This window comes from Heteronotia binoei, chromosome 21 (assembly GCF_032191835.1).
Source record: "Heteronotia binoei isolate CCM8104 ecotype False Entrance Well chromosome 21, APGP_CSIRO_Hbin_v1, whole genome shotgun sequence".
Classification (NCBI taxonomy): Eukaryota; Metazoa; Chordata; class Lepidosauria; order Squamata; family Gekkonidae; genus Heteronotia; species Heteronotia binoei.
Window position 1 is genome coordinate 175,838,334 of NC_083243.1, and position 19,098 is coordinate 175,857,431.

At 45.7% G+C, this 19,098-nt stretch overlaps 1 protein-coding gene across 1 annotated transcript in view; it reads left to right on the forward strand.

Moving 5' to 3' along the window:
- WNT10A (Wnt family member 10A) overlaps positions 1–19,098 on the forward strand; it is a 90,561-nt gene that overhangs the window by 18,881 nt on the left and 52,582 nt on the right. The window contains exon 2 of the mRNA XM_060262525.1: positions 6,997–7,259. Within this exon, the coding sequence (XP_060118508.1) occupies positions 6,997–7,259 (263 nt within the window). The remainder of the gene's footprint in view (positions 1–6,996; positions 7,260–19,098) is intronic.

The following is a 19,098-nucleotide window of genomic DNA, read 5'->3' on the forward strand; positions in this document are numbered from 1 at the left end:
ATCTATTTGGAAGTATAATGGGTCCCAATTGGATTTGGAAGTATACGGTGCCATACTTCCGAATCGGGGTGATTCGGCGGTTTCTTTGATTCAGCCGAACCGAATGCACACCCCTACTAGCTGTGGGGACTAAAAGGCGTCTCCACATTCAGAGACAGTAAACCTCTCGATCTCAGTGCTAGGAGGCAGCCTCAAGGGAAGGCCTCAGCCTCTATGCCCTGTTGTTGGCCCTCCAGAGTAACTGGTTGGATGCAGTGTGAGACAGGATGCTGGGCTAGACAGACCACTGGTGAGAGACAGGATGCTGGGCCAGACGAACCACCATCTTTTCATATTTACCTGGTAAATACCATCCTATTAAGCCTCTATTAAAGGCTCAGACATTTTTGTCCAGGTTATTGGCAACTCCAGCAATTGTGGGATCACAGCTGGGTCACAGTTTTGGGTCAGCTGCACATCCAGGGTATGGGGGTGTGATTTAGGTCAGCAGTGCTCATCATGGAGGCCATTTCCTGTAGACTCCTGTGACTTTCTATACAGAGAGCTGTTTGAGAGGTGCAATTCCTCACTTAACAGTGCTGTGGAGATGAGGCATAGGAACCTTTGGGAGGCCAAGTATTGGCAGATTTAGAGAGTAATCCTAGGCAGGCCTGCTTATAATTAAGTCCTGTTTTATCAAATTGGTCTGAACCCCTGGAAGCTGTTCTTTGGATTACTGCCTTAGTTGCCAAGTTGCCAAGAAGGCAACCTTAATATTCTGTAGAAACAACTGGTTTCTTTTGCCATTACTGTAGTTTGGAGGAGCTTTAGTTTGGAGTTTGGAGGAGCTTTAGTTTGATGAATACCCTCTTCCTAATACAACCAGGAGCCCTGTCCTTTGTTGAAGAGGGCAACCCTAACTACGGCATGAATAGCAAGTGCAGGGTGTGGGAAAGCATCCCACAAGAATCTGGAACGGTTGCATATTTATGCAACCCATGCTGTGCTATTTGCCATATGGTTAGAAACATGATGCAAAATCTCCTTGAATGCAGCTGCACCATGTGTTATGCAGAAACTGTGGGGGTGATTTTGGTTACACAAAAGTCCCTTTCGAAACCAGACTGGCACAAATTGTGAACGGCCAACCTAAATGCAGCCCACCAGCTCTGCAGTGGTGCTCTGATAGCCTCCCCCACTTTCTCTCCTTATTTGTAATCCACAACAGGCAGCAAGAAACAGGTTTGTCAAGCCCTGGGTGGGAGACCAAGCAGCAAGGGGGCTGTGATTGCCTTGCTGGGTTGCAAATTGTGCAGGCCTGCCTTAAAAGATGCTGCGTAGCCAAACACAAAGCAAGAGGGGATTTCCCAGGCAGGAGCACAGACCAATTTCTATCAGTAGAGTGGAACCTATGACTTGGGCTGAGGTAGATGACACAGTCTCTCCCTCCTCTGCTTTTGATCAAGAACTGTCATTAGTGAGTTACAACTACCTTTGCATCTCCCCTCAAATTGAGTCATTAGAGGCTTGGAGTCCCTGTTTTTAAAACGCCAAAGGGAGCACTTTGCTGTGTAATTAAAGCCTTCTCATCTATTAACCTGCATGTCTTTCTCATTCTTTCCTTGTAGATAGATCCAAGCGGGCAGCCGTGTTGGTCTGAAGCAGTTGAACAAAGCAGGAGTCAAGTTGCGCCTTTAAGACCAACCAATTTTTATTTAGAACATAAGCTTTCATGTGCTCTTAAGCACACGTCATCAGATGAGGACGCCAGCACAGTGAGCAAAGCCGTACATAGCTGAGCAGAGCCATACATAGCGGGTAGGCAGTGGCCCAGAATGCAACATGATACAGATTTAAGAACCAATGAGAGTGAAGTAAAATTATCTGGTAGGCAGTGGTTTAGAATGTAAAATGGTACAATGACAGAATAGTAAAATTAACAAATTGAGCAAACCTTTGATCCGAGTAGCATGAACAACTCAGATCAAAGGTTTGCTCATTGGAGAGCTACCATTGGCCACCCCTGGTCTATCCCATACTCAGGTTCTAGTTAACTCTTTGCTATCCCTTTTATTACACAAACAGCTTCTGAAAAGAATGCAAAACCAACAGAGGGATTGGGCTCTCTCACTTCCTCTCTCTTTCACATACACATGTGGCTGTTCCTGCTCACTCCACAGCTTCAGTCTCATTGAGATTTAAAGGCACACACACACACCTTCCAAAACAGAAGCAGTTGCAAGCTTCTGAACCTGCCTGAGATGTGAAGACACATTGTTGCTGTTGGGGTTGGGCTTCCCCCAGACAGCCATCTTGGGTTGCCAAAGCCCCTGTGTTCGGGAGCAGGGGACTTTCATGTGCGCACCCAGAAGAGTTTCCCTCCCAAATGGCTAGAGTGTCCGGGAAAGCGATAGAGTTTTCCCAGAAATGCCTAGAGTGGCCGCCTAGAGTCACTTCTGGATGATGTCATCACACCAGCGATGTAGGCTGGCGGGATGGAAATCTCCCAGGCAGGGGAATCCCCGCCCGGATTGGATCTGGTTGGTGGCAGGGAGGAGCCTGCAAAACTGGGGGATCCCCCGCCCAGACCTGGGTACTGGCAAGCCAATCTCATGTGTGTCCCCTCCACTGGATTTCTTATGTGGGGAATTTACACGTAAGAAAGTTTCCCGCAGAGCAAAAAGAAAAAGTGGAGTTTAATTAATTAGTGAGAAAGAACTAAGTGTCTCCTGTCCCGCCTATTTTCTGCTCTTGATCCAGAAGTGGTTTTCTTTCATCTAAACGGACCATCAAGTTACTGTCATATACATTGTAGTTTAGGCCTTAGCAAGCTGAGGTGATTGTGTTTAGCCCAAGCTAATTGAGGAAAACACCAAGTGCATGCACACAAAAGCTTAAATTCCGAATAAAACTTTGTTGGTGTTAAAGGTGCTACTGGACTCCTACTTTGTAAAAATAACAACAGTTCCAAGCAAATGTTTGGATTTTTATTCTCTGTCTGGTTAAGATAAACTGACTAGAGAGGCATGTTTGTGCTTATGCTCTCTGGATTTGATTATTGCATGGGACAAGGGAAATGTAGCCTTTGTCTTACAGTCACTGTTGGCATGGCAAGTTTTGTTTGTTCCACCTTGCCTGATAGGTAGTTGGATTGCATTTTGCAGTGTCGAAATTCTCCCATTAAAGACTAAATGTCTCCAGGCATCCAGAAAAATGTTCTTAAGATTGCACTGCTACAGTGCAGGCCTATTTAAGCTCAAGACTCTACTGCAAACTCAGTTGGTTTAGGCAACTTGACTGGAGTGACTCTACATAGGCTTATATGTTAGTGCAGGAGGCTGAACTGTTTGACCTTCATGTACCTTACACTAGGGCCAGCTTTATGGATCTTCATGAATCTCTTCAGGGAGCTCATGCACCGGCTAGAGGCAGACACTTATGTCTAGCCAGTTTGGAGAGCCAGTTTGGTGTAGTGGTTAAGTGTGCGGACTCTTATCTGGGAGAACTGGGTTTGATTCCCCACTCCTCCACCTGCAGCTGCTGGAATGGCCTTGGGTCAGCCATAGCTCTGGCAGAGGTTGTCCTTGAAAGGGCAGCTGCTGCGAGAGCCCTCTCCAGCCCCACCCACCTCACAGGGTGTCTGTTGTGGGGGAGGAAGGGAAAGGAGATTGTGAGCCGCTCTGAGACTCTGTCCTTGAAAGGACAGCTGCTGTGAGAGCCCTCTCCAGCCCCACCCACCTCATAGGGTGTCTGTTATGGGGGAGGGAGATAAAGGAGATTGTAGGCCGCTCTGAGCCTCTGTCCTTGAAAGGGCAGCTGCTGTGAGAGCCCTCTCCAGCCCCACCCACCTCACAGGGTGTCTGTTGTGGGGGAGGAAGGTAAAGGAGATTGTGAGCCGCTCTGAGACTCTTTGGAGTGGAGGGCGAGATATAAATCCAATATCTTCTTCAATATCTTCTTTTTCTAGCAAGTATGATTTATATGCGGGAATGGCATTTGTGGGGGTTTTTTTTGGTGGGGGTACATGAATTGCTCTGTGGGTTCTGTACTAGAGAATTCACAAAATAATTCTGTGATGCCCTTGCGCTTCATGTGTACTTGTGAGTCAGTGATATGAGCTGCCGACTTTGACAAGATCGATTGCCTTTTTTGACAGCGTGAGGTGGGGATAAAACAGCTACAAGCAGCATCCCTTTGCTGCACAAGAATATCTCTGGATTGGAATTAGGAGTTGCAGCGCAAGCATTGTGGTGTTAGAGGGTATCATAACATGAAGAGAGCCAGCATTGTGAAATGTGCAAAAAAGGTCAAATTTCTGGGTGAACTACTAAATGTACTCTATGGTACTCTATGAGGCAGAACATAACAGTTGCTGTTTGGTCCATGCTGGCCAAGCATGACCTAGAGTATGCAGTGCAGGATTGTTCTCCTTTAAGAACTATATCTATATCTATAGATGAGAGCAGTGGGGATAATAACCAGACCCAGAGGGCTACTTTGAAAGAGCCGATCAAGAGATGCAGGGATATACAAACAGTTTCCAAACACGCGCCAGGACAAAACAAGGATGAATACTTCTTGAAGAACCACAGTAGATAGGAAAAATGGCATGGGGGCTATGTTACAAAAAGTGTTTGCATTAGAAATAATAGAAACTGTGGGCATGGAGCAAGCTAGGCAAAATCTGGAATACCGATCAAGTCAGCTTTCCTTTCAAAAGAGCAATTGCAGGCATTTAGCCTTCTGGGTGACAAAAATGTGGCGTGGTAATTGCAAAAAGGCTCAGTATTCAGAAGAGATCTGTGCAAGGGTTTCAGTAGTGACGGTGAACTCGTTCACTTGAAGACAGACTAGGATGCATTGTGTTTAAGTGCAGGTCTTTCAGGTCACCTGTTAGCCCAGACAGAGTGACCTGGAACAGGTGTGCTGCTATCTGATGTAACTTGGAAGCTTCTGGACATTAATAGGAGTCAGGTGGTTGACATTTGGGTGAATGCTGGCCTGAACATCTCAGGATAAACCCCAAGAATATTCTTATACAGTGAAAATGAAACATAATTTAAAACATGTAGGAAACCAATCATAAAACAGCATATTAGCTATTACAATATACCGTACATTGTTCTAATTTAGATGGTGAATGCTGATAAAAAGGATGTCTTTTGCTGGATAGTTCACCCAAGTTATTAGTTCATTTCAGACTGGTATAGTTGCACTTGGTCACAGAGCCCAAGTTAAGGTCTATTCAACCGCATGACCATGCTGGATTCCATAAATATAAAGGTCTGTGGGAGCTGAGTAACACACTTTTTTTTTTTATAGAAAAGGCATTATAATGACATCATAAACTGTGTGAGTTAGAACCCATCAAGAAGTATTTTTATTACACATATAATTTATTTAGTTTTTATTTTATGTTATTTATAGTCCACTTTTGTCAGTGACGCTTGAGGTGCATTATACATAAAATAGATTATTGTAATCAGTAGCACTAAGACATCTAATAGACAGGTGTAACCAGGTTAGGGTTGCAGAGATCTGAAACAAGGCATTAAGTATTAAACATGTTAAACAATGCAGGAAATTACATATAATGCCCTTAAAGAAGAAGAAGAAGATATTGGATTTATATCCTGCCCTCCACTCCGAAGAGTCTCAGAGCGGCTCACAATCTCCTTTACCTTCCTCCCCCACAACAGACACCCTGTGAGGTGGGTGGGGCTGGAGAGGGCTCTCACAGCAGCTGCTCTTTCAAGGACAGAGTCTCAGAGCGGCCTACAATCTCCTTTACCTTCCTCCCCACAACAGACACCCTGTGAGGTGGGTGGGGCTGGAGAGGGCTCTCACAGCAGCTGCCCTTTCAAGGACAACCTCTGCCAGAGCTATGGCTGACCCAAGGCCATGCTAGCAGGTGCAAGTGGAGGAGTGGGGAATCAAACCCGGTTCTCCCAGATAAGAGTCTGCACACTTAACCACTACACCAAACTGGCTGTATGATAAATCATACAGCAATGGATAATATACATTTAAATGTAGTTCACAGTCACCTTTCCTTTCTTGAAGTATTTTTCTGAATTATTGGTTATAATATGAAACAATTATTTTAGCTGATAATAACAAGACTTGTATGTTTGCTGTACCAGGGCAAAAAGCAGCTTCCTATGGAAGTTTGGCACATGGCATATGGGAGACGGCTAAACCCTTCTCATTGTCATCATTCGATACAAAAACAAACAAATAGCTATTTAAAAGGGCAGGGGAAATGCTGGGAGCTCCATGTATATCGCCCATCTCTTCTTACTTGGAGTAGGCATCACATAAAATTGGATTATATTTCTTAGGGGATATCTATAGACTTGTCCAGCCTTCCTTTAGGAGACCGTTTGTAAGGAATAAAATTGTATAAATAGAAAGGATAGTTCATTATGGTATTTCACTTTACCCTAGAGAAATGTAGTATATAATGTAGCATCTTTATAGACAATATGAAAATAGTTTGGTTTCATGAAATACAAATCAAGCACATTTCTGTGTCTTTATCTCAAGCTTGACAAATGCTCCATGTGAGAACAATCAAGAAACAGAAGCAATTATCAAGCGAGATTTCAAAGTTTTCATGTTTTTAGCATGTTTTTATACTGTCCTTCCTTCAAGGGTGGTGTATATGGTTCTGCCTTCCTCCTTTTACCCTCACAGCAGCCCAGATTAGTTGAGAGCCTGGTCCAAGATCACCCAACAGGCTTCATAACAAAATGGGGATTTGAATCCAGGCATTCTAGATCATTGTCCTTCAGTCTCACCACTGCAGTGGCTCATTGTAGTTTGCTGAAAACATTTTCTTTTACTCTGCATGTTGCTAATCAAACCACCACAGTACTCAGAGCATTAGATTTTCTCTCTCATACCTAGACACTGGCATTTAGCTTCTGACTTTTCTTTCTTTTTGGGCAAGGGGTGTATTTGTAACTAGCTTAGGGATGTGATGATGGCCACGCTTATCCTCTGTCTCCTTTCCAGCTGTTTCTCAAATGAGATCCTGGGGCTGAAGTTGCCGCTGGAACCTGTGCTTAATGCCAACACCGTCTGCCTGACCTTGCCCGGCTTAACCCGGCGGCAATTGGAGGTATGTGTGCGGAATCCTGACGTGACGGCTTCGGCCATTCAAGGCATCCAGATTGCCATCCACGAGTGCCAGCACCAGTTCCGTGACCAGCGCTGGAACTGTTCTAGCCTGGAGACCAAGAACAAAATTCCATACGAAAGCATCATCTTCAGCAGAGGTGAGAGTGTCTCTCCTTTTCCTAGCATCTCTGTAATGTCTTCTGGAAACCAAAATGTAGTGTTTTGCTTACTTTAAAAATAAGGAAGAAATAACTGAATTGTGAAACTGGGATTTCATAATGAATATGACACTGTCTTTAAAGCAGACACAGGATTACTCACCCAAGCTTCAGTGGCTTCAGCAGGTGCTTTATTGTGAAATTAAAACGTGTCCTTTTGTTCTGCAGGTCCAGCCCTGCACAGGTTGGTCACATTAGACAGAAGATAACCACTGAGATTAGGACAGAGTTGACATTAATCTTGCTCAGACTGCTTTTTAAAAAACAAACAGAATTGCTGTGATCCACTAACAAATTTTAAATTTACAGCGGATTAATGTATACTAACCTTATAACATTTAATATGCAACTAGTCTGTGATGCTCTTGGAATTGTGTTGTTTGCTAGAGGAAAGCTCACCTATTCCGGCATTCTTGGTAAACAGCCTTGCAACCAGAAGTTGCTTATTGTCCAGCAATAGTGGCCATTAGTCTATTAGAGACCCCTTATTCCAGAAGAAGCATGAAAGAGTCTGTTTGTGCCAGTTTTGAAGAGCAGCAGTCCCTCCTATCTCTGGTTGATGAATGGAGCTATGTGGTGGGGAGGAGGCAGATTATGAGTACCTAAAAATATGTGGAGTAGCTTCTCCCCTTGATTCTCTGGCCTCAAAACATACCATTGTTAAATCTGTTCCCAGCTGCAACACAATAAGAATGTGGTTTTGGGGAATATTGCTTAGGAGAGGAGAGAGGTAGGCAGACAGGATCTACAGATGGTTATCAAATGGGAAACCCTAAGGAAACTTTTTGCTACTAATTGAGAAAAACAATTTACACATAAAAGTTTCATTAACTGGTAGAACTCTCTGCCACAGGTTATGGTTGAGAGTCTGAGAAAAAAGGTTGGCTGTCACAGTAGATGACAGAATACAAAGAATTCTGAGTGATGTTTCTTTGTTTCTACAGTTCTGTTGGTTGTCTTCTCAGTGTTGTTGCCCGTATAATCAGAAGTGCTTATGGAACCTAGCACACAAGTAGACCTCCTTGCATAAATATCATTGGGGAATTTTTTTTGTCTTCTAATTCTAATTTTATGTCTTCAAAAGCTAAAGTGCCAACACTGATTTTTTTTTTTGTTGGTTTATTGGGTGGTTTCTATAACTGTAACAACCCTCTTGAAGCTTCTAGCCTTTGACGCTGACACACAATTCTTTGCCTCTGAAGACAACCTTAATTTCCCCAGTTACTGCTTCACCTTTTTTTTTCTTTTGCAGGAGTTCTACCGTATTCATTGTTAAAGCAATGCAGTCAACAATGCTGGCTATAATATTTGCAGGAATCACAAATGCTGAGATGTAATACAGGTTGCATGAAAAAAAAATTACATCTGTGTTGACTGATAAGCTAGACTGGCTTTGCTTATCCAGAATTCATTTTCCTAGTGATAACTAAGAAGTTTTAAGAAATGGTCCAATAGTCAGCATGTTTCTCTCCAAAACCCCAAGCAATAAAAGGATGCAGTCAAGAAGGATCTTTCTGTATCTTCTCTTACTTGTAGAATCTTTGCTCTGTTTCAGGACAATAGGTTGAATCCCATTTGTGGTCTCTTATTAACAGAGGCTCCTATTCACACATATGTAATTATTGTCCTGAACTGAGACCCCCCCCATATAGTGCCACATTAGTGTTGCCAATCCCCAGGTGGGGGCAGGGGATCCCCCGGTTTGGAGACCCTCCCCCCGCTTCAGGGTCATCAGAAAGTGGGGGGAGGGGAGGGAAATGTCTGCTGGGAACTCTGTTATTCCCTATGGAGATTTATTCCCATAGAAAATAATGGAGAATTGATTCGCGGGTATCTGGGGCTCTGGGGGGCTGTTTTTTGAGGTAGCAGCACCACATTTTCAGTACAGCATCTAGTGCCTCTCCCCAAAATATCTCCCAAGTTTCAAAACGATTGGACCAGGGGGTCCAATTCTATGAGCCCCAAAAGAAGGTGCCCCTATCCTTCATTACTTCCTGTGGAAGGAAGGCATTGGAAAGGTGTGCTGTCCCTTTAAATGTGATGGCCAGAACTCCCTTTGGAGTTCAGTGATGCTTGTCACAGCCTTGATCTTGGCTCCACCCCAATGTCTCCTGGCTCCACCCGCAAAGTCTTTTGGCTCCACCCCCAAAGTCCCCAGATATTTTTTAAATTGGACTTGGCAACCCTATGCCACATTCAGCAAAGGTGTAAATTGCGTCTAGACCTTAAATTTTGGGTTTTGAACATCAAAGACAACCCTACAATACCTGCCAAGGTCTAACAATCCAAAGCAGAAATTTAGGCTGCAGTCCTCTTCACAGTTAGTTGTAATAATAATAATAATAATAATAATAATAATAATAATAATAATAATAATAATAATAATAATAATAATAATAATAATAATAATAATAATAATAAATTTTATTTATATCCCGCCCTCCCCGCCTAGGCAGGCTCAGGGCGGCTAACAACAAATTCAGATAAAAAGTTATACAGTATATACAGTAATTTTAAAATGACATTAAAAGTTATACAATAGTTTAAATCAACAATGCCTTAAAAAACCATTCCAGTTTATATAATTTAACCGCAACAGTGATGTTCCTGGCGCTATTCTGTCTATTTGCATAATGGCAGAGATCACTAAATAGAGTCACTTTGATGGGTCATCAGTTCGGCCATCCTTTGTCAGCAGTCTGCGAAGGCCTGCCTAAAATGGATGGTCTTGCAGGCCCTGCGGAATTGGTCTAGGATCCGCAGAGCCCACACCTCTTCTGGGAGCTGGTTCCACAGGCACGGAGCTGCAACGGAGAAGGCCCATGCGCGAGTGTTCTGCAATTTCACCTCCTTTGGCCCAGGGATAGTCAGCATAGTAACGCATTGTTGAGGATGTATCATCAACATCATCTGGAAATATATATTTAAGGTGGACATATTAGGCTGCTCAGATAGATTTATACCTCTGCTAATGATCCATTTTGCAAATAAACCTATGGATATTTAGATTGGAACTGTTCTGGCTTAACTTTACATGGGCGCATAATAACTAAATGATTGATGATTCAGAAGGCCACAGGTTCAGATCTGAAGCACAAACTCACATAGTGACCTTAGGTAAGGCATTGTCTATTGGTCTTGGCTTCTCATCTGCAGTTTTGGGATAAAATAGTGGATTGCTTTACAGGACTGTTGTAAGAATTATTGTGATACTATATTTGAAATGCTTTGAAAGTGCTGTGCAGTTACTTTTTACTGTCATTGTATCCCATAAAGAATTCTGGACACTGGAGCTTGCTAGTTTTTAAGGAGGCTGAAGTTGGTTCCTTATTCCCAGTTCCTTATTCATTCTAGTTTTTAAACATTTTTGTACTAGAGATCCCTAGCTCTCCTTGATTCCCGGGGGTTCCTGGGGAAAAGAAATGCCTTTAAACCAGCTTTCTGTAGTTTGTGGTTTTAGTTCAATAAATCTGCCCCAGCCTGTTCTCTCTCCTCCTCCCTCCCGGGTCTGGCACTGTCGGAGCGGGAGTAGCAGAGTGAGGGAGATGACTTGCCCGACACAGGGCTTCAGGAAAGAAAATCAGGCAGACACGTGCAACTAGTGCCAAAAGGTGTATTAACATATATACACAACAAGTGCTCTCTTGTGCAGTCTATACAATATCACCTCCACGGACAAAGTGCTTCGCCTAACCACCATCTCACAGGGAGAGAGCTGTGTGATGCACACACAGATCATATATAGTCCAAGCAGCCAATCCTGGCCGTGCTGACTCAGCAGATTGCATCACTTGGCTTCTGCCGGCTCAAGCCGGTCTGCTGATCAGGTCACTGTGACCTAGCCTGGCAGCTAGATCACCAGCTGTCATACTGTAGCTGTCAGACTGGGTTTATGTAGATTCTTGCTCCAACACACCTCCTAATCTATTTAAACCCAGTGCACCAAAACACTTTACACAGTTTACATACATGTCCACCAGCAACATTACAGTTCATATTTACGTAGCTCGGAACCCTTTCCGGAATTCGTTCAGGAACTCATCATGATTGTAAAACACATCATCGTGTTCCTGTTCAGCCAGCTCTTTCAGACGCTTGGCTTCAGCCTCCTTCTCCCTTGCCTCGCACTCTGCCACCCAGGCTTTCCATTTCTTAGCCTTTTCTTTTAACATTTCCTCAAATCCGGGTGGGTCTGGATTGACAGTCAGAGTGACATAGGGACACTTGTACCTAGCGGGACGTTGGCCTTTGGTGGACCTGGCAGACACCCGTGGCCCTGTGCTTGGACCAGCTTTGTCTTCTTCGGGTTGCTCTGTTCCCACCTCCTGGGCTGGTTGCTCTGCCCCTGTAATTGGGTGTTGAACCTCCTGACTCTCACACTTTACCTCCAGTTCCTGCATTTGAGGCTCTGCCTCCTGACTCTGCTCGTCAGGCTCTGTGCCAGCATTCGGCTCACCTTCTCCAGCCCCACTGGGTGCCACCTCCTGGGCTGGAGTTCTGGGCTGCGCTCCAACATCGTTATCGCTACTTGGCAGCAGGACAAATTGTTTCTGCAAGGAGTGCAACCTTGGCCAGCTGCTTTCTTCATTGAACTGGGCACTCTTACTAAGTGTTATCTTGCTTTTGCTATTGCAGAAACGATAACACCTGGCCCTTGGCTTGTAGCCCAGAAAAATTAGGCTCTCTGCCCGGACATCCCCCTCCCCGCTACTCGTGGAGTGGATGCCAACCCGAGCCCGTGACCCAAAGACTTTTAAAGAACTCAAATCTGGGGTCTTGTTCAACAGTAACCTGTAAGGCACATTTTTCACAGTATTACACCAAACCCTATTTTGCAAAAAAACAGCTGCATGTATGGTTTCTGCCCAATAGGTCATTGGCAGTTGTGCATCCTCTAACATGCAATACATCACATTCTGCAATACAGCTCCATGCCCATTTTCTCGGGGCGTTGCCGGGTTCGTCAGACGGTGGGCGATGCCCTTGTTCTCCAGCCAACGTTTCATCTGGTTAGATAAGAATTCCCCCCCTCTGTCGGTTTGTACAGCTAGGAGATTAACCCCTAATTGTCTCTCCACTGCTTTGACCCACTTGGTGAATGTCTTATACACCTCAGACTTATGCACCATGGTGAAAACCCACGCGTACCTCGTGTGGTCGTCGGTGGCCACCAAGCAGTATCTCCTCCCCGACAGACTCTTTGGCAATGGGCCAATAACGTCTAAATGGACTAGTTCCAGGGCTCGTGTGCTTTCCCTTGAGCATTCTTTAGCAACAGCACACGCCTTGCTTTTGGTCTTCTTGCAGACCTGGCAATCCAAGTAACATTTGCAAGGATTTACTTTCAAACTAGGCACAAGCTCCAGGGTTTTCTTTAACGCCCTAAATCCGCAGTGCCCGAGTCTCCTATGGAGCAAATGTATACAATTATTGTGCACAGGCTCATTCGACACCTGAGCCACCTGGGCACAATCACTCTGGACCACATACAGTTTACCTTCCCTCTTTCCTGTCACAAGCAACTTTCCCCCACCTCCCAGGATTTTGCAGCAGGTTTTCTCAAATCTCACCTGGTATCCCTGGTCAAACAGTGTGCTAACACTCAACAGGTTAGACTGCAGTGAGGGTACATACAACACATTTTGCAACATACATTTCAGTGCAGGAAATTCCACATTGCCTGAGCAAACAGAATTGGCAGTGGTCCCATCAGCCAATCTCACATACTTATGCTCAGGACTGTCAATGTTTTTCAACAACTCCTTCTCGCAGCAGAGATGGCTCGTTGCCCCGGAGTCTAAAATCCAAGCAGACCCTGTGCTCTCTACTGCAGACGTGACCAGCCGGGTTGCTTCCTCACACGGGCTGGCGGTCCTCCGCTCTCGCCGCACACGCCCCCGCCTCTTCTCCCTCTCAGGGCAAGCTCGGAGCAGGTGCTGCGACGACCCGCATCCATAGCAGCGACGGACTGCAAACGCAGTCGGCTCCACTTCCTCCACCTTCGGACGCCTGCCAGCAGCAAAAGCTGGCTCATTCTTGGCTGTCTTCCCGGACACACCGATAACAGCACGCTGCCCGGCCGACACCCCCGGACAGCTCACGGCCGCAATTCTCTCTTGGAAGTCAAGCAGGTGGGCACAGACGTATTCCATGGTCAGGGTCGCTACGTCCACCGTCTCCAGAGAAGTTATCAGGGGAGTGTACTCAGGTGGCAACGACGACAGCAAAATGTACACTCTGTCGTCTGGAGCTACAGTCTTGCCTCTTGCCTCCAGCTCAACGAAACAGTCCGTTAGCCGTTTGATGTGATCTTTCACACACCCTCCAGCCGGCATAACGGTGCGGAACATCCTCCTTGTCAAGGCCATGAGGGAACCAGCAGTGGTGCTAACATGCACCGCACTCAACGCGTCCCAGGCAGCCTTGGGAGTGTCCTTCCCTCGCACATAAACCAGCTGGTCATCTCCTATAGACAGCACTATGTTGGCCAGTGCCTTATCCGATAACACAGTCTCGGCAGGAGATAAGTCAGCAGGGGGGTTACTCACGAACAGCCATTGCCCTTCACGCTTGAGGTAGTGTTGCATTCTCAGGCTCCACACCGCGTAGTTGGCTGAGGTGAGCTTCTCAACGGCTACTCCAAGCTGTTGCTGAGCCATCGTGCCGACTCCTCCTCACGGCTGGCTGCCGACGTCCCTCTGGCTCTCAAACAGAGAACGGTGGTGCTTCTGTGTCCTTCACCGGCGTTCCTCGCCTCCGGCTCTTTCCAACCTCACAGTCAGCTCAACTCTCAACTCTCTCCTCCGCGCAGCGGAACCGCCCTGGGCCCATAACCCTGTCGGAGCGGGAGTAGCAGAGTGAGGGAGATGACTTGCCCGACACAGGGCTTCAGGAAAGAAAATCAGGCAGACACGTGCAACTAGTGCCAAAAGGTGTATTAACATATATACACAACAAGTGCTCTCTTGTGCAGTCTATACAATATCACCTCCACGGACAAAGTGCTTCGCCTAACCACCATCTCACAGGGAGAGAGCTGTGTGATGCACACACAGATCATATATAGTCCAAGCAGCCAATCCTGGCCGTGCTGACTCAGCAGATTGCATCACTTGGCTTCTGCCGGCTCAAGCCGGTCTGCTGATCAGGTCACTGTGACCTAGCCTGGCAGCTAGATCACCAGCTGTCATACTGTAGCTGTCAGACTGGGTTTATGTAGATTCTTGCTCCAACAGGCACCACAGCCCTCTAGAAAGCTCCCAAGGCCTTTCTTCTTTGGGAGATCAGGAGCATACCAACCTATGCAGATTTGGCTGTCTCTCTAATTTCTGTTACAGCGGCCCCGTGGCGCAGAGTGGTAAAGCAGCAGTACTGCAGTACTGTGGTCTGAACTGTCTGAACTGTTTGGAGAGCCAATTTGGTGTAGTGGTTAAGTGTGCAGACTCTTATCTGGGAGAACCGGGTTTGATTCCCCACTCCTCCACTTGCTCCTGCTAGCATGGCCTTGCGTCAGCCATAGCTCTGACAGAGGTTGTCCTTGAAAAGGCAGCTGCTGTGAGAGCCCTCTCCAGCCCCACCCACCTCACAGGGTGTCTGTTGTGGGGGAGGAAGGTAAAGGAGATTGTGAGCCACTCTGAGACTCTTCGGAGTGGAGGGTGGGATATAAATCCAATATCTTCTTCTTCTTCTTCTTGCTCACAAGTCACGACCTGAGTTTGATTCCAGCGGAAGCTGGATTCAGGTAGCCAGCCCAAGGTTGACTCAGCCTTCCATTCTTCTGAGGATGGAATGAGTACCCAGCTTGCTGGGGGGAAAGTGTAAAAGACTGGGGAAGGCAATGGCAAACCACCCTGTAAAAAGTCTGCCGTGAAAACGTTGTGAAAGCAACGTCACCCAGAGTTGGAAATGACTGGTGCTTGCACAGGGGACCTTTCCTTTCCTAATTTCTGTGTTTCCATGAACAATGGAACAAAACTGTCAACCTCTCTTGTAAAAAACTACCAGTTAAAAATCAGTCAAAATGGAGCCCATTATTGCTTCCATGGAGCCCTTAGACCTTGGCTGAGGAGTGCATGTGCAGAAGTGATGGTGTAGAGAATTCTCTGTCACTTGCGTTAATGCTGTTTCTGGGCCTGGGGGGAGTGAATTGCATCTTGCTGTATCTCACTAGGGAATTCATTGTGCAAATAAAGATGTTTTTTGGTAACCTAAAGTGACAGATCTCTTTAATCTTTCATGTTGTTTCCCACTTCCACTTCCATCAGTTCAGCCAAGCATGCTTCTCACTTTAAATAATTTGTAGATCATGTCTTTCTTCCCCTTACCAGTCTTTTATCTCTTACGCTTCATCATCTCCTCTTCCACTAAGTGAGGCAAAAACCTGCATCCTAAGACTCAGTAGGTGATTGCGAAAAAGTCTCTTTTTCCATTCTGGCTTAGCTAGGTGGGTTCTGATAAGAAGATAAGATCTAATTCAAGGGACGATTTGGAGAAGGTGGATGTGAAGCAATATTGTAGAGGGGAAATGAAAGGTTCAGCCTAAACACTTTTACCTTGTTGGATTCTGGAAATAAGGTTGAGTCGAGTGCCCTGCAGAAAATTGCCGTGGCAGCTGATGCACTGCACATTTGGGCATGGGTGGGGAGGAAGGAGCTGTGCCACACACTAGCAGGAAGAAAGGGTTTCCTTCAATGTTTAGGCTTTAGTTCCTAAATTTCATAGACTCATAGAGTTGGACGGGATCTCCAGTGTCATCTAGTCCAACCCTCTGCACAATGCAAAAAATTCACAAGTACTTCCCCCCCTACACCCATTTCCCTCTATTTTTTGCAAAATGTAAAATCATGTTCCTCATGGGATCTCTCATTTTGTATGAGCATTCTTGAAAAGAATCCCACTTGCTGTTTTCTCCACTGTTCCGGTATATTCTGTTCCACATTCTGTAAGCCGCCCTGAGCCTGCCCCGGCGGGGAAGGCGGGGTATAAATAAAATTTTTATTATTATTATTATTATTATAGAAGCATCTTTCATCTAAAAACCTGCAGCAGGAAAAGTCAGCGCAGAGCATAGTTTGCAGGGGAAGAGAAAGTGGACAAGAAATGGTTAAACAGTCCTTCTTATCATGTCTCCACTCTAAATTCTTCTTTCTTGATTTTCTCAAAGATTATTAATAAGATTTTAAGTTGATAATTAGAAATAGAAACAAATAGTACCCATAATCTGTTCACCCCCTCTCTACCTTGACCAACGCAGAAAAGAAAGACTGTTCTGAACTTGTTTTTTTTTTTTAAATAGACAAAAACAAAACAGCATCAAGTCATTTATATATAACATGACAATCTTCTAATCAATTTGGGGGGAGGGGGGCAGAATCACTTTTTTGGGTCTGTGGACTTTGGGCATTATAGCATTGGACAGTACATGCGACCATAAAATGGCTGCCACAAGTGACAGAGCCAACCACAAGATCTCAGGGAGGGAGGTTATGCATTATTCTAGTAATAGCTCTTCAAAATTTCATGCAGAAGCTCTATTTAACAAGATACCTTTTAAAATGAACACATCATTTTAAAAGTTTTTCTTGCATACACATGGTTTATCTTAAATAACGTAAGTGCTGCGGGGGCGGCTGTTGTCAAAGCAACTTCATAAACATCTGAACAGCCAATCAGATCTACAATGATTAGTGAGAAGCTCTGCAAATCAAAAGCCCCACACAGCCCCACCGACTTGCTAAAAACACAGGAATCAGGTGTTCATGAGCACCATGGCACCTATGATCTGGTTGAACCTCTGATACTGTAGTTGGTACTGGGACCATGTTGTTCCGAAGTAGGGTTGCCAAGTCCAATTTAAGAAATATCTGGGGACTTTGGGGGTGGAGCCAGGAGACTTTGGGGGTGGAGCCAGGAGACATTAGAGGTGGAGCCAAGATCAAGGCTGTGACAAGCATAATTGAACTCCAAAGGGAGTTCTGGCCATCACATTTAAAGGGACGGCACACCTTTTCAATGCCTTCCTTCCATAGGAAATAATGAAGGATAGGGGCACCTTCTTTTGGGGCTCATAGAATTGGACCCCCTGGTCCAATCGTTTTGAAACTTGGGGGATATTTTGGGGAGAGGCACTAGACTCAGTACTGAAAATCTGGTGCCTCTATATAAAAAAACAGCCCTTCCAGAGCCCTAGATACCCGTGGATCAATTCTCCATGATTTTCTATGGGAATAAATCTCCATAGGGAATAATATCCCAGCAGACATTTCCCTCCCCTCCACCCGCTTTCTGACAACCCTGAAGCGGGGGGAGGGTCTCCAAACCTGGCCCCACCTGGGGATTGACAACCCTATTCCGAAGTGTTGTTATTGAATTCCCTCACTCAGGATCGAACATCACAGCTTGAAGGTTCGTTCAACTCTAAGGATGAAAAGGTTTTACTACTTTTCGTATACATTGCTTGTTATGTTCCATACAGTCACTGAGGAGGATCTTATATTGCCCTACTAAGAACATTTTCTTGGAATAAGCCCATTGAACAATATCTTGCTCCGTCTGTTAGGCTAGTGAGAGAATGGATCCCCCCAAATATAGGCCGTTTTCGCACTTAGCGTTTGCTCCCCTTTTTCCGCGGCGCAATTATGTCCAGAGCATTTTTCTCGTTTTCCCACTAGTGACTCTTTGCGGCGTCGCCTTCCCTGAAGCCCCGGCTCAAATCGTTTTCCCACTGGCATCGGCTTGAGTCCGATGCCCTGTCAATCATTTTTTTTTTAAGCGCAAGTCTGGTCGCGTAATGACGTACTAACGTACTAACGTAACATCGAGCTGCTGCCTCCCCTTCATTTCTTGGACAAACCGCATCACGTGTGCTGCTGCTGCTTATGGATTGGCTGCAGCTGTAGAATCCTCCACAGCCCTTTATGTATTAACGGAAGCATTCACAGTGGAGAATCCTAGCACTAGATTCCCCCCCCCCCAAATTCTGAAGCACTAGATCCCCCCCCCCCAAATTTCCTCCGCTCTCTTTCCCCTCCCCGGCTGGCGCTTGCAACGGGGACCTGACTGATTCCTGCTGCCAGAGCTCCCCCCCCCCGCTCCATTCTCTCCTTCCCCTTCTGTGGCGCGTGTGAGGAGCTCGGTCGCGTCTACTTTCTAACCGAGCGGAATGTAGCCAGGGAGAAGAATGCAGGACTCCAACTTCCCATTTTATACATGGCGATTTTGTGCAGGTCCAGAAATCCTGGTGGCACAGCTGAGGGAGGCATTCCCTTCTTAAAACACACACACATGGACGCTGTGGCCCGCACCGGCACTACATTCCCCCCCCCCCCCAGCAATGGTCGTTTTCGCATTATCGAGATAACGCAACAGCGGAATAACGCAACTAAAGTCAATAATAAAAAAAAATTCTAACGAAACCAATTGAAGTGCCAATTGAGGCTATTCCAGGAGGGTTTTTTTTTTTTCTATTTGTTAATTTCGAAATATCGCTATTACGCAAAACTGTGAAGTTTAAAAAAAAAAAATGGCCGTGCCGGCACTTTGGGGAAGCGCCGCGAAATGCTGATGATTGGCCAAGCGGGTGGATGGGGTGGGAGGACGGAAAGGGAGAGGGTGACGCCCCCAAAGCAGTCGATCCGGCGTGGATGGATTTCGCACAGGAAACTCCGCTGAGTGGATCCGGAGTGGATCCGGAGGTTTTCGGAAACTCCGGCAACTTGCTGAAAAACATACTCCGGCGTAAAATCCCTGAAGCGCCGGAGCAAAGCGCAGCGCCGGAGCA